General features: G+C 43.8%; 11 protein-coding genes across 11 annotated transcripts; 4 read left to right on the forward strand and 7 right to left on the reverse strand. All coding sequences in view use genetic code 12, as the record gives it.

The window, feature by feature from the left end:
• Window positions 1–120: 120 nt before the first annotated feature.
• Window positions 121–1,443, forward strand: CXQ85_002547 (uncharacterized protein; the record flags this gene model as incomplete). Its single annotated transcript, XM_025486213.1, has 1 exon — window positions 121–1,443. The coding sequence occupies one exon, from the start codon at window positions 121–123 to the stop codon at window positions 1,441–1,443; it is 1,323 nt and encodes a 440-aa protein (XP_025343763.1).
• Window positions 1,444–2,032: 589 nt separating this feature from the next.
• On the reverse strand, window positions 2,033–2,662 carry CXQ85_002548 (uncharacterized protein; the record flags this gene model as incomplete). The annotated part of the gene is made up of 1 exon (XM_025486214.1): window positions 2,033–2,662. One exon carries the CDS (start codon window positions 2,660–2,662, stop codon window positions 2,033–2,035), a length of 630 nt encoding a protein of 209 aa, XP_025343764.1.
• Window positions 2,663–3,351: 689 nt separating this feature from the next.
• On the forward strand, window positions 3,352–6,002 carry CXQ85_002549 (uncharacterized protein; the record flags this gene model as incomplete). The annotated part of the gene is made up of 2 exons (XM_025486215.1): window positions 3,352–5,420; window positions 5,501–6,002. 2 exons carry the CDS (start codon window positions 3,352–3,354, stop codon window positions 6,000–6,002), a joined length of 2,571 nt encoding a protein of 856 aa, XP_025343765.1.
• A 60-nt stretch (window positions 6,003–6,062) lies between these two features.
• Window positions 6,063–7,970, reverse strand: SEF2 (Sef2p; the record flags this gene model as incomplete). Its single annotated transcript, XM_025486216.1, has 1 exon — window positions 6,063–7,970. The coding sequence occupies one exon, from the start codon at window positions 7,968–7,970 to the stop codon at window positions 6,063–6,065; it is 1,908 nt and encodes a 635-aa protein (XP_025343766.1).
• Window positions 7,971–9,451: 1,481 nt separating this feature from the next.
• Window positions 9,452–9,886, forward strand: SNM1 (Snm1p; the record flags this gene model as incomplete). Its single annotated transcript, XM_025486217.1, has 1 exon — window positions 9,452–9,886. The coding sequence occupies one exon, from the start codon at window positions 9,452–9,454 to the stop codon at window positions 9,884–9,886; it is 435 nt and encodes a 144-aa protein (XP_025343767.1).
• Window positions 9,887–9,962: 76 nt separating this feature from the next.
• Window positions 9,963–11,443, reverse strand: CXQ85_002552 (uncharacterized protein; the record flags this gene model as incomplete). Its single annotated transcript, XM_025486218.1, has 2 exons — window positions 9,963–9,968; window positions 9,995–11,443. The coding sequence occupies 2 exons, from the start codon at window positions 11,441–11,443 to the stop codon at window positions 9,963–9,965; spliced, it is 1,455 nt and encodes a 484-aa protein (XP_025343768.1).
• A 422-nt stretch (window positions 11,444–11,865) lies between these two features.
• On the reverse strand, window positions 11,866–13,293 carry HST3 (NAD-dependent histone deacetylase; the record flags this gene model as incomplete). Its single annotated transcript, XM_025486219.1, has 1 exon — window positions 11,866–13,293. The coding sequence occupies one exon, from the start codon at window positions 13,291–13,293 to the stop codon at window positions 11,866–11,868; it is 1,428 nt and encodes a 475-aa protein (XP_025343769.1).
• Window positions 13,294–13,957: 664 nt separating this feature from the next.
• SNF1 (AMP-activated serine/threonine-protein kinase catalytic subunit) lies at window positions 13,958–15,790 on the reverse strand (the record flags this gene model as incomplete). The annotated part of the gene is made up of 1 exon (XM_025486220.1): window positions 13,958–15,790. One exon carries the CDS (start codon window positions 15,788–15,790, stop codon window positions 13,958–13,960), a length of 1,833 nt encoding a protein of 610 aa, XP_025343770.1.
• Window positions 15,791–16,108: 318 nt separating this feature from the next.
• On the reverse strand, window positions 16,109–16,747 carry CXQ85_002555 (uncharacterized protein; the record flags this gene model as incomplete). Its single annotated transcript, XM_025486221.1, has 1 exon — window positions 16,109–16,747. The coding sequence occupies one exon, from the start codon at window positions 16,745–16,747 to the stop codon at window positions 16,109–16,111; it is 639 nt and encodes a 212-aa protein (XP_025343771.1).
• A 531-nt stretch (window positions 16,748–17,278) lies between these two features.
• On the forward strand, window positions 17,279–20,694 carry CXQ85_002556 (uncharacterized protein; the record flags this gene model as incomplete). The annotated part of the gene is made up of 3 exons (XM_025486222.1): window positions 17,279–18,073; window positions 18,103–18,936; window positions 19,216–20,694. The coding sequence occupies 3 exons, from the start codon at window positions 17,279–17,281 to the stop codon at window positions 20,692–20,694; spliced, it is 3,108 nt and encodes a 1,035-aa protein (XP_025343772.1).
• A 74-nt stretch (window positions 20,695–20,768) lies between these two features.
• SGE1 (Sge1p) lies at window positions 20,769–22,523 on the reverse strand (the record flags this gene model as incomplete). Its single annotated transcript, XM_025486223.1, has 1 exon — window positions 20,769–22,523. The coding sequence occupies one exon, from the start codon at window positions 22,521–22,523 to the stop codon at window positions 20,769–20,771; it is 1,755 nt and encodes a 584-aa protein (XP_025343773.1).
• Window positions 22,524–22,632: the final 109 nt, after the last annotated feature.

Genomic DNA, 22,632 nt, shown 5'->3' on the forward strand with positions numbered 1-22,632 from the left:
AAAACATTCACATAAATTTTTTGGTGTCTCTTGTTATATGGCCTAACGGTGCCTTGGGCTTATCGACTACACATACCATGCAGATCTCATCACTCAGATACCGCTTATTAAACCACCATCATGAGTCTTCTTGGTGACATTGTCGAACACGGCACCGCCGAGGCCACGTTGCCTGAGTTGTCTGAGCACTCTCAAAAGACAGGTTTCCCTGAGTTGAGGAAATTTGATATCCCAAAACAACCATCTCGGTTTAAGAGTAAAGGGTCTGCTAAGAAACCTCAACCTGAGGTACCCGAAGAGCCAAAAGCACCTGCTAAGGAATCCACCTCGACGTCGCAGTCAGAGCCAGTGAGTGAAGCTCAACGTATCCATGAGGAAAACCTCAAGAAGATAATGCAGTTATCTCCAGATCAATTCATCAGTGAAAGAGATGAGCTCTTACAGGGCCTCGATCCTAAGCTTCTTGAAGGTTTAAAGAAAAGAGCAGAGAAGAAGGATAGTAAACATGTGCATGCTGAAGGTCATGATGGCTGGATTGGCGGTGGCAAGAATGGCGTTGAATTACCACATCTCGACACCGATGAAGTGAACAAGGCATTGGGTATCAAGTCTGTTAAGTTTGACGACAAGCCTGTTGAACATCAAATCATGGAAAGTGTTGAGTCTGACGAGGAGCATGATGGACCTGAGGAGGAAGGAGATGATGAGATTGCGCCCGATGATTACCAGATTGCACCTCCGGAAGAGCATCCTCCCATCGAAATGCATTTCCCCAAGCCTAAGGTCGCCAGCGAAGATCCTGACATGGATATTAACGATCCTGAATTCCTTGATAAGCTACATGAAAAGTACTACCCGGAACTTCCTAAGGAAACTAACAAACTTGCATGGATGAAAGATCAAGGTCCTCAGAAACGCAGCACGACATATGAAGCTATTAGTGATATGCGTTTTGACTTCAAGGGCAACTTGATCGAACTAGATGATAGCAAAGCGGACATTCCTACTCATTTGGGACTTCATCATCACTCGGCTGACCCTCATATGGCTGGCTATACTCTTGTGGAGTTGGCTCACTTGGCCCGGTCTGTGGTACCTACGCAAAGAAGCATTGCTATACAGACAATTGGTCGTATTCTTCACAAGTTAGGGCTTCACAAGTATGATATCATGCCTCTACAAGATGATGGGGACGGTAACCCCGTTGCAGAGGAGGTTGCAACCCTCATGAACGAATTTGAACTTATGATGTGGGATTTGATAGACCAGCTTCGTCTTACTGAAACGCTCACCGAAGCTGCAGACGAGAAAAAGACAAGAAACCTTTCAGTGAGGAACTATGCCATTGAAGCGCTTTGGCTTTGGAAACAAGGTGGAGGAAAACCAAAAGATAGCAGACGGACTGAAGAGGAAGTGATCGCAGAACAATTACAGCAAATGTAAATACCAAAGTGATGAGAAGCAATGTTGCAAAAAAGCATTGTTTCTGGCTGGTTAAAGTATGGTTGTCAACCTTTACCCTTACCTCCAACTCCGCGATGCTAGCTCCTCCACTCATCGGCATGACTCCAAAACGGAGACAGAGACTTCTGAGCAGATTGAAAAAGCATGCTTTGATGAGCTGGCGCATGAGTAAAGGGGAAGGCAAAGGAGAAAGCATCAGAAGAGCGCACACCATCAAAACGATAGTGAGCATCTCTTCACCAGACTCTTCCAAGCGCCCTCATTACAACATCAGTGGTATTCCCTCAATTTTTGCACATAGACACATTGACGCGGTAACGAGCAGTTTGGCGTGAAAAGACACACCGGCCGGCCAACTTAAGTTGTGCAAGTCTACACAATTTGGAATATCGAATAATGTATTAAAGTTGTATGAATAGAAAGAATTTGTCCGCAGTTTGAGTAGTAACAAAACGATGGAATTCACGTGATATGTCACTTATCTGCAGTATATAGGCTGCAAAAGTTGCAGCCATTCCCTGTAAACTGAAACTAAAAAGAAGCCAGAAATAAAATACAATAAGGAAAATCACAATTTATCGCATGCAGCGTCAAATCCACGAGTAAATATTTTCATGGATTCCTTAGCCTTTTTTCCCTTTCCACTCCAAGCGAATGCCACCGCACAAACCAAGCCTCCAACCATTGCAGCCACGGCACCAACATCAAAGGCATCAGCACTAGCTTCTTCCTTGTTAGAGCTTTGTAATAATTTTCCATCGTCGTTTACATCTGAAGACCTGACTGAAACACAACTTGTGATCGATTCAATGTCCAGCACCTCGGTCACACGATCCTCAATGTACTCGTCTTCCAGCTCTGTAACATCTTCAATCCAAGGTGTAGTTGGTTTTTGAGGTTCCTGTTGATGAATACGCTTGGCGGGCCCGCCGCCATTTGAAGCAGTCTTATCTTTATCGTTTTTCTCACTTCTGCCCTTCCCAGCTTCCTGGAATCTTCTTTTCGCCCTCGTCTTAGTTTCATCGAAATCAGCGGTATGCTCATGATGCTTTCCCCATTCTTGCATCCTCTCGGATATATTTTTCAAGCATAATTCAATACCTGATCTAGAAATGCTGTCAATGTCTACTTCGAACTTGGTGGAATTCGTAGGATCATTTCCAAAGCTGACGGTGGCGTTCATCTTACCAGTAGACATAATACTAACAATCTCAGCCCTTCCATGTCACCCATTTTATACTGCCTCATTCTTGCCTCCCAAACTAAGCACATGTGCATATGGTGGCAATATTATGCTGTATTCACACTTCAGGGCCACCTGGCCTTATTGGAATAATCTACGTATTGATTTGCATGTAAGCTGATAGGAATGTGATAATGTTCTATGTATGGATATTTTTTATATTTTTTTGTTCTTTTGGGTTTGAGTGGTCCATGGTTTTTGGGTCCTGGTTTGCAGTATTTGGCTGCGAATGACACAACTGCAGCCTTACCAAGAATACACTGCCTTCTATTAAAACCTACAAACAAATAAAAATGAAAAAAATTGGATTAGGTCAATTTTGATGCTCTCATACACGCGATACAGAGATTTGGTGGATTTAAAAATGTGTTCTCTAGAGAATAGAAGAGACACTAAATTGGACCATGTAATCCATCCTCGTGCCCACAGTTTGTCATTTTTATCTTGTGAAGCAAATTCAAAGTTACCAATGCTAGAATAAGTAATTGATTCCCAACGAACTTTCCATAATTAATATCTATAACGCTTTGCTCCACGATTCAATACTCTTCTTAACCGACTCCTACAACCAGACCTGCACAGTCTTGTCCACACTTATATCTCTATTCTCATACCGGTTGATATTATCACCAACTAGACCGACCATGAAGGGCAACTTCCTGCTCAATATATCCCTCCATTTGGTTTTAGTGGGAATTCTTCTCCTATTTGGAAATGCCTTGACCAGTGAACCGACTGAACACACATGGCAAATTAACCACTACGGCTCGCTTAAACAGTTCCAGCCACTCTCTGGCACGTCAGGAATAGGTATTTCAGAACAATCGGAACTCATCACTTTAGATTTACCCACGAAAAGGAAAATTAGCTCAATTGATTTGAAGTTCACTGATTCTGATACATATGCATTGTTAGATTCCCTTCTCGTGACCTACTCAACCACGTCCTCGACAATTCATATCTTTGAAAAGTATTCCGGGATCTTCGTTGAAAAGGTGAATTTGGAATCACCACCTGTTCACTTTGGCGAATTCTACAACAATGGTCTTCTCATTCTCGATTCTAGAGGATCATTGACTGCGTGGAACAAGGATATTAAGAAAGTGGTAGGAAAGTATGATGTCAAGTCATTCATGACGACAGTATATGAGGACCTCATTTATGTCTCTCTTGGTTCAAGTTTGATTTGTTTGAACGACCAGGCTCAGAATATCATTACGAATGTGAGGTCTTCATCAGATATACTTGACCTTAAAGACGGTTTGGCAATCTCCAAAACTGACATACTTAGTCTCAAGGGTGCTAGCTCACCTGTGAGTCAAGAAATTTCTTTCGAGAACCCAAGCATCTTAGCTGAGAATTTGGTTGCAGAGATCGAGTCCGAAAGATTCACCATATACAAGGTAGAAGAAGGGAAACAGCTTGATCGACTTACGCAACATGCGGCTCCAGATGCCCTTAGTATCAAGGTAGTATCTGAAAACGATAAAGTCTATGTGGTTGCCATTCTGGGAAATGGTTTCGAAATTCATGACTTCACTAAGTTCGTGAAATCTGAAAAGCTTGACGACATTGTGAGCTACGAAAGATTGGCAGCTACTCAAGACACAGACTACGAAGTCTTCTTGTCTACTGGAGGTAGTTTGATTTCATTTGTTGCTTCCTCATCCAACGAAGTAAATGTTTTGGTTACCCTGTTGTCAACCGAGGACGTGGAGTCATCGACTTATTCTCTTTCTGAGAGTTTACCTAGATCAAGATCGATCCTTATTGATAAGCCTAGATCTGCTTCACAGATTGCAAAGACACATTACTTAGCCGAGGAGTCTCATAGGGATAGCCCTGTGTTGAGAATGATTATCAAGTTAAAGCATCACCTTTCTCAGCTTGGTCGCGCTTTCGTAAACCTTTTAAAAACAGAAGTGTCTAAAGTTGTCTCTGATGAAGATGTTTACGGCTTCCTGAAACTTCTTGTTGCCTTTGACGATCAATCAAACGAACTCATCGCGAGAAATACCCGGTCATCGGCGATCGAATGGAAGACAAAAATTGAGGTTGACAGATTGATTGGACTCGAATCATTAAACGATTTGATTTATCTTTTAACTCCTAGCCAGTTATTCACTATAAGTGCCAGGACAGGAACAGTTGAGAACACCAAAGACTTGAGCAAGGCTGAAAAACTCGTTAAATTATCCGTGGACTTACTTGATGACCTTGCCGAAGAAGGCTTTGAACCTTTTACCTTTGGTGTTAAGTCTGGCTCTTCCTTTTATACCATTGATCCCTCCAAGAAAATACTCGATGACCAATTTTATATCGAGGAAGTTCAGAACTCTATCCAAGCCTACAAAATCGTGGATGAGAAACTTTTACCAACTTGGAACTATAAGTCTCCAAGTGAAAAAGTCTTGAAATTCATCAAGAATCACGATCAGCTCTCCCCAGCTTCGGGAATTGCTAAGGGGCAGAGGAAAGTTTTGTACAAATACCTCAATCCAAATCTTGTCACACTTGTTACGGAGGATAAAAGGTCCCAAATAGCAGTGCATTTGTTGGATGGAATTACGGGTTCAGTCTTGCACGTCCAGAGACACCAAGATGTTTCGATAGATCCATCTACCATTAACGTTATACAGAACGACAACTGGGTCATTTACTCGTATGTGAAGAAGGGTGAGAAGTATGAGCAGCATGTTTCTGTCATTGACTTGTTCAGCGATGGGGAAATGCATCTGGTGGAGAGAAATCTGCTTTTGATGATTTTGACATCAAAATCCACAACGCTCTGAGTAAGACATTTATTTTCCCGGAGAGAATTGAGCTTCTTAGTTCAAGCGCTACCAGATTTGGCATTACAGTTAGATCTATTATAGCACTCACGGAAAGCGGAAGTTTGGTAGAAATCCCGAAATTCATGTTTAATTCAAGAAGAATTGACGACCGTGCTATGGTTCAAACTGATGCCGAAGAATTCAAGATGATGCCTTACGAACCGGTGATTGGTAAACCAGATTTGCAGGTCTTGAATGGAAACCAACCAATCAAACCAACTGGAGCTCATCAGTCTATTTTGGTACAAGCTACAAACATGGAGTCGTCAAGTTTGGTATGTTATGTCGACGATGCTACCGAATTCTGTACCATCATTCAACCTTCTTCATCCTACGATATTTTGAAGTCTGGATTTGATAAACGTACGTTGCTCTTGACGATTGGTATCCTATTCACGGTCTATGGTGGCTCCAAGCATTTTGTTAGATCCAAAAAGCTCAATGCCAAATGGCTTGACTGATGGTAAACGATTATATTAGATGCAAGTGTATATAACTGAAAATGTAAATTAGATAGAATGTTATGCAAAGATTGAAGATGAGTCAAGAACATAGTTCATGATACTCTGATGCTGGGGTATTTTGGGGTTCAAACCGAATAAGCTCCAATCGATTTGAGTGAGCTCCTCATCCGATTCATGTCTCTCAGTTTGGTAGACATGCCAGATTAACTCGTAGTGCAAACCGGAGATGAGGTAATTGCTCATCTTGTTGATGAGAAAAAACGACTGCTCTTTACTTCTCAAGGCAAGAAGCTTGGCCTTGTTACATGAGTCAAACTTGGTGATAATCTTCATGAGTCTGTTGGTAGAAGACAGTCTATCACCGACGCACCTCGACAAGTATGAGTATGCCTCAGAGAACTTCAGCTTGACAAATTGGTAGTCACTGATCAGGCGCAAAAGCGGACTAGAGTGAATATCCAAAAGCACAAGCGAGGCCAATTCGATACAGAACCTGTAGTGCATTGGTATTTGATTGAAGTTGCCAACATTACCAAAGGACTTACCAAACAAATCAAGAATGGCAGAGCAACAATTGATGGCTCTGTAGATCACATCTCTGTACTCATCAAGAGCGATGTCAACCTTAGAAAAGTAGTAAATGTATAACTGCAATTTGGAAAACTCCAAGGACATCGCGATCAAGTTGTCCTTCACCAATGGGGTAGATTCCTTCTTGCTGAAGTCGGAGAGAATTTGCTCGAACATGTTTAAGTGGATGAGCTTACTCATCTTGTTGGAGCTCTCAACAACGTCATTCATACTTTCATTCATTTTCAGTTGAATCAAGGAAATCTTAAGGAGCGAATTGATGAAATTGTCGGTACCATCAAAAGAGTCCTTGTTGAAAATGTCAATGTTGGCAGACTTGTTGATGATGTAGTCTTGGTGGAACCCATTATAGTTCGAGTTAGACAACCCAAGGTAAACTAACCAGTAGTTTGAGTTGATGTTGACATACTTGTAGATTCTTTCACGCATAATATCGTTGACATCAGGCTTTTGAGCCACCTGTAAATCTGTCTTCTTGCTGAACTCACTAATAAAGTCCAACTTATGAAGGCCAAACTGAAGAGACAAGCTCTTCATCAACGAGATATACTTGACAGAAATGTTACTCTGAACTTTTGGAGAACGGTCGTCAGGTAACGGCCAGGTGGTAAGAATCAACAAAGTGACCAAACTGTACAAGGAACGAGGTGTGTTGAACCAGCAACTCACCACGACCAAGTTTTGCACATGACGAGCCAAGATACGGTACTCTTCAGGCAGATTTTGGTTAAGTAGCGACGTGACGATGATAGACCAGAACAAGAGATCGCTCTGTTTGTGGATATCGTGCAAATTTGGATTTTCAAAGAACAGTTCTGGCAACACTGGCAAGTACGGGAGGAAGTTCTCCTTGAAGTTCTGAAGAAGAAACAACGCTCTATCGTACGAAATGGTCCAAGGTTCGTAAGCCAGGTTGGAATGAATGGCAAACGAGTTAGATAGACTAAGCGTAGGGATAGGGTCGATGTAGGCGGGAACATTGGATTCCGAAGCGTCAGAGTCGGAGTCTGAGGAGGCGAGAGCACCCATCATATCCAGCGGAGTCGCTGGAGTAGAAGGGGTCTTCCTAAGAAACTGACGAACAAGGCGAGCCTTGCTCTCGATGATATGGTCAAGCTTGTTGTGAAGTTCCAGGACCTCGGCGACCAATTTCTCGGTAAGGTCATACGAGCGTTTGGAGGGTTTCGTCACGTCAAACACGCAGACGAGGTTCTTCTTCGAGCAGTAAGTGCATGGGTGAGGTCTTCTGGCAGCAGCATCACATTTGGTTTTGTTCTGCCGACATACCAGGCACAGTTTAAGGATCTTATTGCCTTGAAGCGATTTGGAGGGCATAGCTAGGGAGCGTCTGCGTTGCATCACGATAGAGACCATTGCAGGCGTCTGTAAGGAAAAAGGAAGCAAAAACGAAAATAAAAAAAACCTGGAAAGAAACTTCTCTTATGTAAAAAAAGAACAAACTAAGGCTTATTAAACTCTTCTGCCACTGGATAAGAAAAAAAAAAAAGTAAGCGAAATGCACCTCCAGTTACAATGTCTCTCACCTCACTCGTGCTGCCACTGCCCACCCTGCACTTGTAGCGTTGGATCTGGGTGCAAACCCCAGCCCGCTTATCGGCCTGTCGCGAGATGAATAATTCTTTCTCGTCTATTGGCCATTCGCGCGCCGGACTTCGGCCACTACTGGACCACGGCTGCAACGACCTGGGGAAGGGAGAGGGAGTGGTGGTAAGGGAGAGATAAGAAGAAAAGGAAAGAAGAGGACGAACAAACCAAAAGACTACTATGGAATCTGAATGACAAAAACAGAAGTCAAAAAACATTAACCCTTGACTACATCTATCCCTCTGTCTCTGCCTGTTGTCGCTCGCCTTGACAGGTTGGTGGCTGGTGGTGCGATTAGCCGGTTGTGCTGCTCGACGAAGGAAACCTTAAACTACCACTACACTCCACCGTTTAGCCAAACCAGCCAACCATGGCCCCAGCAAACAAAATCCCAGGAGGCATTGAAAAGAACAATTCATTTATTCTCTGTTCATTTGTTCAATTGTTTTTTCTTTCTTTGATTTTGTTTTCCTTTTTTTTTTCGTTCTCTGGTTGCTCTGTGTTCACTTGCTATGGGTAATTGTTGCCTGGGGACGGTTTGGCTCCCGTTTCGCAAAACTAACTTCCTCTGCGACCAATACTTTCCTGTCATGGTCTCCGGACACGGACACTCGAGGCATGTTCCTGATTCTTCCCTGGCTGCGAACCCTGCAAACAGCGAGATCGGAGTGCTGCGCTATTACTCCTGTGTGAGTCCATTGGCTGCAAAACTGGCGCTTATCAGCAGACATTGCTAGATAGGGGCCGTGGGGGCTGTCCGAACGGAGGGGATGTCTAATTTGGCGACAAGACTCCTTATTCGTTGATGGTGTGGGTTGGGAGCGAAGCAGTCAGGGAGGGGTTGGCTGGGTTTGGCTGTTTGGTGGTGTCAGCCGTGGACGGAAGTACCACCATGGTAGCATAAGAGTGGGACTGTGGCGCCAACAATGTGTCAAGCAAGGTCGGACTTACCGTGTTTTAGACTTCTTTGGGGTCAGACCACGGCGAGTCGGAGAGTACACGGCGTGTAGGAGCTACTTCCGTGATCTTCACCGTGTGTCAACCGTAGGTCGTGGTCTAGGGTCTGGTGATGTTCAATTTGAAATTGAGCGGATTCAGCCAATTTCATCCTTCTTGAATCTCCAAAATTCTTAAAACTCTCGAAAAGTGGCCTGCTTCTCTGCCCTTGCTCTGTTGTTGATCCTCTTTATCTATAGTATGGCGCATCCTACATACGTCAATACCTCATCGCTAGAGTCTACTTCTCCACGATGGACCCGAACGACGCTAAGCTAGTACACCTCTATAACCTAGCGCACTATAAATGTCTAAATCCATTGCTGACAAGACATGCTGTTGATTCGGATATTGCCGTTTCTAAAGCTGGAATCGTTACCTTGAGACCACAATCACACTGCTCTGCCTGTGGTACCTTCCTAATACCAGGACTCACATCGTCGACGAGAATCAAATACACCAAAGGAAAGTCTGGTCGCTCCAGAAAACTAGATATTACTTGTCTAGTGTGCTCATATGTTAGATCGGAGGACTGTCTTCTAAACAGAAAGCGTGCTGTCACCCCACAAAACGATACAGGCGTATCAAAGAGTAAGAAAAAGAAGAAGAAGAATAGTAATCTTTCTTCCTTACTAGAGCAGAAGAAGCAACAGAGCAACAACTCTCTCCAATTGTTCGATTTTATGTGATGACTATTCTTCAAGCAGATCCTGCTGCTCAGACGGTCCTGTCTGGCCTGTCTTCTTGGCGACCTTCCGCCTTTGACTATATCTGTACCACCGACGGCGCCTAAAGACTGGCCCTTGGCCATCTGCTTCTTCGTTGACCGCATCATAAACCCACTTCTCATCAATATCTACGCTAACCACGTCCATAATGCAATTATCGTCAACCCACAGATGCGGATCGAGGTCGATAGTCCATTCACTTTGTTTCAGGAACTTCCATCCGAGAGGCAGCTTTATGTCAGTTAATGCCGCCACTATTTGTAACCCAGAAGTGATCCCATGTTCCTCGATGGTGGAGTCAAACAGATCATCTGCATTAGTGTCATCCTTCAAAAGTCTGTCAGGATGATTAAGCGAGAAGAACTCTTTGGAATAACCAACAGGTTTCCATTGCCTCAGCTTATGGTTATATTGCTGCAACTCGAAGACTTCAGTCTCACAAAAGATTTCGTCATCAGCAGTATCGTCAATGTATCTCATTAAGTATTTCTCGGCCCGATCCGTCTTGTCTAATCTCGCAAGTCTGGCTTCTTCAGTGTCAAGCATATCGAGCAATTTATTTTGCACAACTGGATGGCAACTGATGAACATAGCCCATGTCGCTATTATTGCAATGGCTTGTATGGATATTATGCTTAGTATAAGAGACGTGACGACCGGTAGGATATAAAGGTTGAATGCAATGATGAATGTCAACGTAAGGAAGACTAATGTGCTTAATTTTTGGTCCTCGAATAAGAAATAATGCTGGCCCCATTCGAGCAATGAGTCATGGAGACGGATGTAAGGAATGATTTGATTTTGCATGTCCGTGAAGTTCATTAGGTACTCTTTTGAGTACATTGGCGCTGGTTTGGGAGCTTCGTACTTCCCGAGTGGTTTCCCCAGATGAGGGATTGGGTTTCTTTCCAAATACACTCCATCCACAAAAGTTTCATCACTGGGATACAATTTAAGATAGCTCGGGAACATATACTTCACCAAGACTAGCGCCGGAAGAAACAGCACAAATAGTTGCGGCTTGAGTATTGCGTGAGTTATAATTAAAAGCATGCCAACAGTAAAGTTGGGGTTGTACCAGGTGAGACACATAAAGATGGCATCGAAACCCTCGAACATGGGGGAAGCTTTTTGAGCCAATTGAGTGCTGTTAGTGTTCATGACGCTCATGGAAAAGGGTGGTCGTTGCTTTTGCATAGCCATCCTCATTGGCAGTAGCTTCAGCGGTCCATCAAGCTCATTGACTATCATCACTGATAGCAACTTCTCCATGATGCGGTCCGAGAACTGGTTGGCACGACGAGTTTCGTCATCTAAGTACCAATAGGGGCTAATTGCCGCATCGGATGCTTTCTTGTGAGTTTCAACTGCTTCCTTTGCAGCCTCCTTCACTTCCTTTGGTTGATTGTCTAGCTCTTTCTCAACGCCATGTAGCTCAGATTGGGCTACCATTTCGTCTGCAGCTTTAGCTTGTTCCGCCACTAGCATATTTTCGTGGACAGCGGAAAACAGATCCATGCGAAAGGACTTCTATTGTTATATATAATTTCTGTTGGTGGTTGGAAGTGGCACAGTGCAAGTCAAACCAGCACACTCGGATGATCCAAAACGGTTGCATCGCTGATAAGGTGCACGGGTGCGCAGCTACTATAACTAGAAGTCCGAGACATAATTAGCGAATAGTGGGGTAATCGAACAGGTGATTGGACCCAACAAGTCATTAATTGCGCTAAACCGGGTCGGATAATAAACATTCTTGGGGCTGAGATGATAGAATATGTCAATATTTGGCTTATTTTGTTCGGTACATGTGAAGATCCTCATGACCAAGGGATGTGGGTACGACCACACTACAGTAAATATGGGCTGGTAAGAGAAACTCAAGGCGGAACCTTGAATTATCATTTCTCTTCATCTATTAATATCATTAAATCATTTGATTAGGCTTTTAAGCGCTTGGTGGATGGTTCACTCTCTTGCTTAATGCTTCTTTTGACTCCACAGTTGAGTTTCGACCTGCTTATGTCTTGTAAAGGTGGCTCTTCATCACAATCAGTACCAACCTCACTATCTGACTCAACCTTGATAGGTTCGCAGAAACTCGATGCCGGAGTGGGCAACCGCTTGACGGCATTGGAGTTGCTTCTCTTAAGGGAAGGTCTAACTTTCGGTAGGAGAATGGTGCGCTGTTTGCTCGGCGTCGTTGGAGGAGTAAGAAGGTCGGCATCTTCCTTTTTAACGTTAGATTCATCGGCAAGCTCTTGCTTGATGTTCTCAATGGTAGCGATTGCTTCATTCTTGATATCAAGTAGAACTTCCTTCTTGATAGATTTGGGTGTCATAGTAGCACACTTAAGTCTCTTTGAATCGAGTTGTTCCTGAGTCAAGAACAAGTCAGGAATCTCTCTCTTGAGTAGCCTCACAAAGTCGTCACAGTCACTAATAATCTCATAGTCTACCAAGCTTGCCCATTGCTTTGGCAAAGGCAGCTTATTAATAAAGATGACCTTTCCACCTCTGTCATGAATAGACTTGGCTAAACTTCTCACCAACTTCTTGACACCGTCAACTTTGAGGGAAGTTCCCATGATAAGAAGACAGTCGCTTTTGATGCTAAGATCGATATTAAGACCTCTAGTAAGCATCTCTGATTGTGGATGGTTCTCGCCATATAAAACAATGTCGGGTCTCAAGAAACCTATGCTTCCTGTGAGACGTTTTCCGGAGTAAAGTCTTTCTTGGTATTTGAGATTGCAATTTTCACACTCGGGGTTTTCACCTTGCTCAAGCATCTTCTGGGCTTCCGGCGTCCATTCGTAGTGGCTAAAGCACTGAGTACACAGAAGCTTGTGAAGGTTGCCATGAAGCTGGACAACGTCTAAGGACTTCCAGTTATCCCTGAACAGCTTTCCAGCGCCGTTGTCGATCTCATTGAATTCAGATGAGTTAATCCCACAATTAAGATCGATCCGCTTCTCTAGACTATCTATATTCTGTGTGTAGCATCGCAAGAGTTTGTTTTTCTCCTTCAACGTTTTAATGAAGCGATGAGTTTCGGTTGCTTTAGCCGCCAAAGAGTGCTTGTAAAGCCCCTCCATAAACGTACAAAATATCAGGAGGGTCTCTTGGTTACGAAATAATGAAATGTCAAACAAGTCCTGGCCCTTGATGAAGCTCTGTGGGTACTTTGCTTTCACAATATTGTACAAGCCGTCGTCTGATCTGAAATCCGGAATGCCTGCATTGCACGAGATTCCAGCACCGGTTAAAAGTACAGCTTTTCTTGATTTGTAAATGGTTCTAGCCACTTCATGAAACTTGACTGTGTCATCCGCCGAAGTCCCGTCCAAAAGGTTGACAGACTTCATCAGTGCGGATTTAATATAGTGTTAATGATCGTAAGGGGGTGGTAGGAGTTAGTCAAGATTCGGGTGACCGGTCGATAATTAAAATTTCCCTTTTAGCAGGTTTTTTGGGTTGTTGGTATTAAGTTCTGTTGTTGTCCAGAAAGAAAAGTGGGAGTCTTTGGAAAAGAAAACGGTAAGAGGACAAAAAAAAAAGTCGTCACCGCCTTGTCCTACATTGCGAGTTTTTAGGAATGGTAATGAAGTGTCGAAGGTCGCAGGTGTTTACATAAAGGCCAAAAACGTTAAACTACATACGTCCGGTTGCGAACGAAAGAAGCTTTGAGCCAATGAAGATGGAGTATGGTTTTTGGGGTTAGAGAAAGCGGCAGAACTGGTTTTGTTGTTTGGGGATGGTATCTATTGGTATACAAATGGAGATTTTGAATTTTGGAGGGTTCTCGTGTTGCCTTTGCTGGTTGGTGCCTGTGCTTGTGTGTACAGGCATTCACGAATTTCCAAATTACGTGCTTCACGAGAATCGTGCTTTTACAGAAACTATAGGTTCGTGACTGTGAAACTATTTGTGGCACTGTAGTTACTTTACACCTGGTTTCGCTGTACTAAACATTACACTAGTATTTGTATTATATTCTAACATCCTCTGGAAACACAACCCATGCATGCCTCACTGGGCCTGAGTAGAATTCACCGCCAACTCCATGATTAATCTTGTAGCCAAATGCAAGAATGGATAAGCAGAGAATGAACTCATTTCATCAACGTCCTGTTTTGCCGAAGATTTACCTTCTTGGTTAGACGTGCTCTCCCAGCCGTCAAACTTAAAGTCAACAAGGTAATTGTTAGGCTCCAATTGGAACAACTGGATCTGCATTTTCATCAAAGCAGGTGGAACTGACTCTCCCTCCTTCACCGTCTCGTCCACCAAACAGGGTCCGTACTTCCAGCGCACTCTGATGGTCCACAACTCTTCCTCTGTAGGTTTGGCCCACTCGGCTCCCAAGTTCTTTAATGCTCTATAAATCTCACCCATAACGTCCAATGGGTACAGTCTAGACCGTATACCGAAATGCCATTTGGTCTTCAGTTTCTTGGAAGACACTGGGTTAATCTTGTTGGACCCTTGTTCGGAATGGTTCATCATAGATGCTCTGTGAATTGAAGGTAATGACGATGGGAGAATGGCGATAGTAGAATTGGGTAACGTTGACAAGTCGGGGACAGTAGCCAAAGTTTGGTATGTGAGCGATTGCAGCACACCTGGAGCTCTATGTGTTGCAGTGGCGTCTTCTCCTTGTGGAGATGACCACGATGGTGGAGGACTGGATGACAAGAAGTTATCCATGTGTTCAATGTTGTTCTTCTTTAAGTCCTTCACGAGTGAATGGTTCTCCTTCATCAACAAGTAAGCATCGAGAATCTCATTGGATTGTTGCTGTGGGTATTGCTGCTTGTTGCACGAATTGATCACATTCAAAATTTCGTCTCTGTCGTATCCCATTGTAACATTCAAGGCATTAATTACATCTTCATCAATATCAATCTTGTTGTGAATTGTCTTGGACAAGTCTGGAGGCAACAAGTAATCTTCGATGCCTTGCTTGAACCAAGCATCCTCCATGATCTCATGAATGGTCACACGGTTGAGTGGGTTCACAACCAACATTCTGGTTAAGATGTTCTTAGCGCCATCAGACAAGTAGTTGGGTAAAGTGTAGACACCATTGCTGATCTTCTTGAATAATGCTGGGATGAACTCGTCGTCGAATGGCAATCTACCACACAACATGACGTACAAGATAACACCCGAAGACCAGACATCGACCTCTGGACCAGCGTATAATTTACCAGAAATGACTTCTGGTGCGGCGTAGTTTGGCGAACCACAACTCGTCTTCAAGAAGTTACCGTCAGTCATAATGTTAGACAAACCGAAATCGGCAATCTTGACATTGAGATGGTCATCCAACAACAAGTTCTCTGGCTTCAAATCACGATGAACAATCTTGTGTCTATGGCAATACTCCACGGCAGCAATAATCTGCTGGAAGAATCTTCTCGCCTCATCTTCAGGCATTCTTCCTCTCTGAACAATGTAATCAAACAACTCCTTACCGGCGTATTCAATCACCATGATAATTTCATCCTTAGACTTAATCACATCGTAAAGCTTGATGATATGAGGGTGTCTTAACAAACGCAAGTAAGATATCTCTCTCTCGACACGTCCTTGCATGTCTGACTTGGCCAAAGTCTTTCTGTTGATAATCTTAAGGGCAACACGTTGGCCCGTAGTCAAATGCTCAGCTAATTTGACCTTACCGAAGGATCCTTCACCAAGAGTCTTGATGATTTGGTATTTACCAATCCTGTTGGCCGGGTTAGGCGCCGAAGAGCCACCCTGCTGTTGTTGCTGTTGATGTTTCTGGTCGTGGTTATGGTGGCCATGATGATGGTGATGGTGGCGGTGATGGCCGTCCAGCTTCGCTTCTTCAGACATGGTGTTTTGAGTAGCTGGTTGGAGGAAGCTGTGTTACTTGGTTGTGGGTGAGGGGTCTGGTATATTGTAGAGGACACGCCCAAGAGCAGCAGGGCGTAGAAGGAAGGTTGAGAGTTCTTTCTAAAAGGAAACGTAATCGGTTTGGGCTCCAGATATTCTGATTTATCTGTGTCTAGCCTTTGATTTTAGAAAGTATTAATACGTCTTTGTGGAAATTCGCCAAGCACCATTCGCACCTACTCTGCGGGGCATAGGTTATCCAGTACTAGTTCTATACTGGTGAGGAAAAAGTGAACCTGCTTAGCGACTATTAATGCCCTATAATAACGTTCTATCCCTGGGACCACGTTCCCGGGCGTCATGGTGGTCTTCTTCGTATTTATCCGTTTTCTGGGATTCTCCATCGGTACTTCTGTTGTAGTTGGTCTTCTTTCGGTCGTCATTCAGCGTATCTCTGGACCGTTGTTGGCGGTAACTGCCATACCGATCCCTGTCACCTCCTCTATAACCGCCTCTTCTATCATCTCTTCTATCTCGCTGGTACCAGCCTCTATTTCTTTCTTCGCTTCTATACTCCTGTCGGCTCTCCTTCACTGCCTTCTTCTGCTCCTCAAGCATCTTCTTTCGTTCTTCAAGAAGTTGTTCAGGTATTCCTTCTTTATCTTCCTGAGCGCTTAGGAGATGCTTCCATAACTGTTTACAAAAGGCTCGACTCTCCTTCTCACCGAGGAACTCATTGGTCTGTGTCTCTATGGCATGTATATCAGGGTTCTCTTCACCTGCAACGAGCTCGTAGATGAATCCAGCAGCAATGTCGTCGTCTGGAAGTTGCTCGTTGATCTGATCATCGATCCATTGCTTTATTATTGGCAAATTGACTTTGGTAGTGTCGACTTTTTTGGAATATAATTGCAGAGCTTTGCTCTCTCGTTTGCTAGAGCGTCCCTCTTCTCCCATGGTACTTCAATTAGCAGTTGTATGATCTGGAACGTACAATAATTAACTTTATTTGACGATTGGCGAACAAAATAGTCTCTTTAATGATTGGACAAATCCTTGGAAGATGCTAAATGGTAGTTTGGTTTCGCATCTTCAAACCAGTTCGTAACATTTCATATTGTGCGACAGGTATGAGATTCTACCCAAACACTATAAACTATATGGCAAGGACTGGAGCAACATAAAAGCTAAGAAATCCGTTTCAAAAAACAAAATCGATGCTTCTAGCCTTCCAAAAGAAAAACCATTGTAGGTGGTTCTTTTAGCCAATTTGAGGAGAACTGTGACATTAAAGCGGATTTGGCCTTCCCCATCTTCAGCACCTCCTGCGACTTTGGCTGCAAAAAGTGGTCGATCATTATATATAAAGATGGAATCCTGCTGTGTTGTACCCCCAGTAAATTTCTAATTTCCATTAATAATACCCATAAATCCTAATATATCTCCCCTGACCAGCCCACTACTTCACCCTTCAACCCCTAGCATACAATGGTCTGCCCTCTCTTCGATTCAACCATCATTGGCTTCAAGGCCCCCACTCACGATGGTAACTCTTTGCGTGGTACTTTCAATTGCACCAAGCAGACTATTAATTTGATCCAAAGGGTAACCGTGCTTGCCGATTCCACCACCTACTTGGCCATCACTTGCCAACCCAATATCTGGTCCTCATGTTATAAGGGTACACCTTTCGTGGCGGACGTACGTGGAGGACGCAGTATGTTCTTTGAAAGAACCCTCAGCAGTATCTCAGAAGAGTCCTCATTGTATTCATCTTCCCAAGATCTGCTACCTACATCTCCAGAATCGCTGGAGTCAAGAATCTCATTCAACAGAACCTTCATGGGAACAGATGGGCCTTTTAATGTTGGCCCAGGCTCAAGGTTCTTCGTTATCAAGTCATTTAGCATTGAAGATATTGAAGCATCTTGGAAAAACAAGATCTGGACATCTACTGATCTCGGAAATAAGAGATTGAACAAGGCCTACGTCGAGACTGATAACGGTTCAGTCTTCCTCTTCTTCAGCGTTAACGCGTCTATGAAGTTCTGTGGAGTGGCAAGAATGGAAGATAAGGTTGATTTTGCTGGCAAAAGCAACGTTTGGGAGGAACACTCTCGTTGGAATAGTGTGTTCCCAGTCAATTGGTTGATCAGTAGGGATATTTCCAACCGGAAATTGAAACACTTGACAGTCCCAAAAAACGAAAACAAGCCGGTCACAAACTCCAGAGATACACAGGAGTTGCCCTACGAGGTAGGGCTTTCAATGCTCGAAATATTCGTAGAATAGTATTCACAGGAGCGTGAAAGTCTGAACATAGGTTAAATGCGCAAAGCGAGCTCGGCTCTCGTACATTGAGAAATCAGCTCATCTACCACCCAGTCGTCAAACCTTCAAGGGTATCACATTTTAACGTTCACAATTCAAAAACTGTCGTTATGCTATCAAGAAGAGCAGCTTTGAGTGCACTGCGTCTGTTCTGTTCATCCAGAGCCGCCTTGGAGGGCAGCAAGAAAAAGGCAAAGCCAAAGGCTGAAGACTACATCCCAGAGAATGTCAAATACGGAGCTTTATCCAAAGCACAAAAGGCATTCTTGGACCGTGTCATTCGTGTTGACCAGGCTGGTGAGCTTGGTGCCAATTACATCTATATGGGCCAATACGCCATTCTTTCCACCAAGTACCCCCACTTGAAGCCCATCTTACAGCACATGTGGGATCAGGAAATCCACCACCACGACACATTCAACAAACTCCAACACCAGCGTCGTGTGAGACCCTCTCTTTTGACTCCACTCTGGAAAGTAGGAGCCATTGGTATTGGAGCCGGTACCGCACTTATCAGCAAAGAGGCCGCCATGGCATGCACTGTTGCAGTCGAGACTGTCATTGGAGGCCATTACAACCAGCAACTACGGGTTCTCATGAACCAATTCAACATCCCAATCTATGACAAGAAGACAGGAAAAGGGCTCACTCCAGAGGAGATCAACAAAGAGATTGAGACATCTCCAGAACTTGCAAGCTTGAAGAAGACTATCAGTACTTTCAGAGACGACGAGTTAGAGCACTTAGATACGGCTGTTGAACACGACGCCGACAAGGCTGTTCCATACATGTTGCTTACGGAAACCATCAAATTGGTATGCAGAGGCGCCATTTGGACTGCCGAGAGAGTTTAAGATGACTGCAAGAATACAAGCAAGTTTAATATTCCAGATGGAGATGACCTGAAGTCGCCTGAGACATCCAGGTGCTAAAATACTTTTTTAGCGGCATCAATCGCGAAATCTAAAAAACTGTATTGAAACAAAACAGCTAGTACTATACCAACAGTGTGTAGGGCCTGCAGATGCGCGGGCCGCATTCGATATGGATGTAAACAAAAGTCTTCCTCACTACCCTCTTTATTATATCTACAGCGTGCTGGCCAAAGTCTGTATGAGTTCTGGATGTCCAAACTAAGCATGATAAACCGTTCAGACGGTTCGACTTTTGGTGGGTCCCGCATTTTCAATAGGAACAAGGATGCGTTCCCTCTACTAGATTTCAAAGAGCTCTCGATATGTCTTCAAACAATGGAGTTCACAGCCAGTGAAGAGCTAATTTCACGACCCACAAGCCAATACATAAAGACTCTTTTTGAAGAGTTTGTTGACATCTTCATGGGTCTATCGGTGCAACTGACCGACCAACTTTCGCATGATTTAATAAAACGAAATAATGAATTTAACCTGAACGATATGCAACAGGACGACGTGAATAACAACGATGATTTCGACACCAAGAAGGACGACACATCCCAGCTGATTCCACTTTTAATTTTGTTCCGTTGCTCTTTAGCATTTCTCGATAAATGTGGCGTGCATGACTTTAACATAATGGATCTTAAGAAGCCTGAATCACAGCGTATACGACGAATTCTAAGTGCTGTGATCAATTTTGCTCGTTTCCGTGAAGAGAGAATGAAAGACTGCGAGCCAATTGCTCAAGTCTGCGAGGAATATTCAGAGGATGTCAGAAAGTCCGAAAATGAAATAGTCCAGGTCCAGAATGACATTGACCAACTCGCATCTCAAGTGGAAGAAAACAACCAAGGCCAAAGGAAGTCCACCCTAGTCCAGCTTAATAATTACAACTCCAGACTTGAAGGGGAACTCAAGAAACTTCAACGATCACAAGAGCAGCTTCAACTTGAGCACGCCAGGTATAGGGAGCAGAAATACGGGTTGGCCGAGCAAATCGAAGATCGTCTTTACCTTCTCCAAGAGGAGGGCCATAAGGTCGAAAAGTTCAAGAAGTTTACCATGGTAAACCCAACTGAGTTACAAACAATTCTTGATGATCTAAAAGCCAGCCTTGAGGAGGCAGAACAACAGCTTCGTGTCGGAGAGGCAACGCTACAAAACCGTTCAAAGACAATTAGAGCAATTAAACTGGCTGAAGATGAGCTCAAAAATATCCTCACTATTGTTCAGAATATTGTGGATGATTTAGGCCATCTCGATGAAGAGGGAAACGAGCTAGAGAAACAAGCTGAACAAAGAGATAGAGAAAAGGCTGACATTGAAGATATTGAAAATCTGATTCGTCTTACAGAGAGGCAGTTAAGTAATCTCGACGAAAAGATCCTCAACACTAATACGCAAGCATCTGAAAAGAGGGAAGAGGCGGAACACAGGCTTCAACGTCTCGAAGAAGAATATGCTAGACTCACCGACGAGCGTGGAGTACGTGAAAAGAAAATGGACCAGAATAGGGCCACTATTCAAAGCTTGGAGGAAGACATTAATAAGATGGTCGGATCATTCGATCGGGAGAAGCGAAACATCGAAACCGCCGTGGCCAGCCTTAACGCTCACATAAGATCTTACTTGTCTGACATGAACAGCCTCCAATGATAGATTGTACAATTTTTGCTGGAGAGTTCTTTTACCTTCAACCTATGTATTATTTGTAATATTAACTATCGCATCTATAATTGTTCATTTCTTTTTTCTGTTGGTTGATCTACCTCCAAGGGTTCTTCGGATGACGGACCTTGGGATAATTCCTTTGAAGTGTCTGTAGCTGCATCTTCCTTTGATTCTTCTGGGTCGTCGTTGTGTCCAATCTGGTTCTTGCTTGGAATCTTCTTGTTAGTTGTAAAGAGAGAGCTGATGAAAGCAATACTTGCGAATGCCAAGTTGAGATAATAGACATCCGTAAGAGCACTCATGAAAGCATCAAGAGCATCATCCCTGGCAGGAACCGGGAAATCCCAAATCATAGCAGGAGCCTGAATGACAAGTCTTGGCGAAAGGTGAGAGAGCTCTTCATGCGACGACACGACATCGGCTAGGTACTTCTGTCCACGAGAAGTGAGCATCAACTGAGAGGTGACGACACCAATAACACCGCCAACTGTTTTCATGGCATTTAAGAAGATCGTTACCAAGATCATGGAGCCAGGAACATCACCCGGAGCCTCAAGCTGGGCACTCATCATGGAACTTTGGAACATAAGACCGACAGATACACCGGCAGGAATAAGCAAGCCAATTCTCTGACTAGAAGGGGTATCTGTATCGAGAATTAGGAAAAGGCCCACACCGACAGGACCCAAGACACCTGACACGACCATAGTGATCTTCACGTAACGAGTGAAACGCATGAAAACACCGTTGAAAACAGAAGAGAGGGAAACACTGATGATAAATGGAAGCATGTCAATACCAGATCTCCAAGGAGTGGCTTGCCAGATGACCTGGAAATAAATAGCCAAATAGGTCACAATGCCCATGAAAAAGCAGAAGTTGAACACAGCTGTCAGTGTAGCCATCAAAATTTTTGGGACAACAACAACTTCTTTTGGAATAAGCGCATTCTTAGAAACCCAGAAGTTGTAGTAGATGAATATTATCAAGATTAAGCCACCCAAGACAAAGCAGCAAATGACAGCAGCAGATTTCCAAGGGAATTCGTTACCGCCAAAGGTCAAGGCAAGAAGCACGAGCACAAGACCAGAAGCAAAAAGGAAGGTACCGAGGTAGTCAATCTTCTTAAGCTTTTCTCTCAAACTGCCTCTTGGTCTGGGTGGGTGGAAGGCCAATACAAGCATCACTAGAGCAAGGCCTCCGATCGGAAGATTAATCCAGAAACACCATCTCCAGGTTACATGGGAAGCAAAAGCACCACCAATGAAGGGCCCCGCAACGGAAGCAACAGAAAAGGTGATACCAATCAAGGCCATGGACAATGGTCTCTTGTTAATAGGCACGGACTCAGAAAGCACCACCACCACCATGGACTGGATGGCACCTCCGCCCACACCTTGTATGACTCTACCACCAATAAGCATATCCATGCTATTGGCCAAAGCAGCAATGAGCGAGCCGATTTCGAATATAATAATGCCCGCTATGAGCGTATATTTTCTGCCAAAGGCAATAGAGATCTTACCATACAGCGGCATGAAACATGCCGTGGGTAGAAGAAATCCGGAGGTAAGCCAGCCTACCTTATCGAAATTACCAAACTCTTCACTGATCTCGGTCAAGATCGTGGAAACAATCGTTTGGTCAAGTGCTGCAATGAAAAGACTAGCCACGATGCTTAGCAAGGTAAATGCTAGCTTGTAGCCATGGATGTATTGTTCTGTGGCTTTTGTGCCATCGCCAGCGTCACTCTGGATAAACTTCTTTTTGATTTTCTTTGCTGTTTCCAAATCAGGAATTTCAGCTTTCACCATCGTGTTCTTTTAGTGATATTTATGTGTGTACGTGTTACCGTATGCTAGATGCTAGATCTGTAATCAAGTGTAGTGGAATGCAATGCAAGATAAGAAGTAAGCTCGATTT

The sequence above is a fragment of the Candidozyma haemuli genome (assembly GCF_002926055.2).
Source record: "Candidozyma haemuli strain B11899 chromosome Unknown D_2014730914, whole genome shotgun sequence".
In the NCBI taxonomy this organism is placed as follows: domain Eukaryota; kingdom Fungi; phylum Ascomycota; class Pichiomycetes; order Serinales; family Metschnikowiaceae; genus Candidozyma; species Candidozyma haemuli.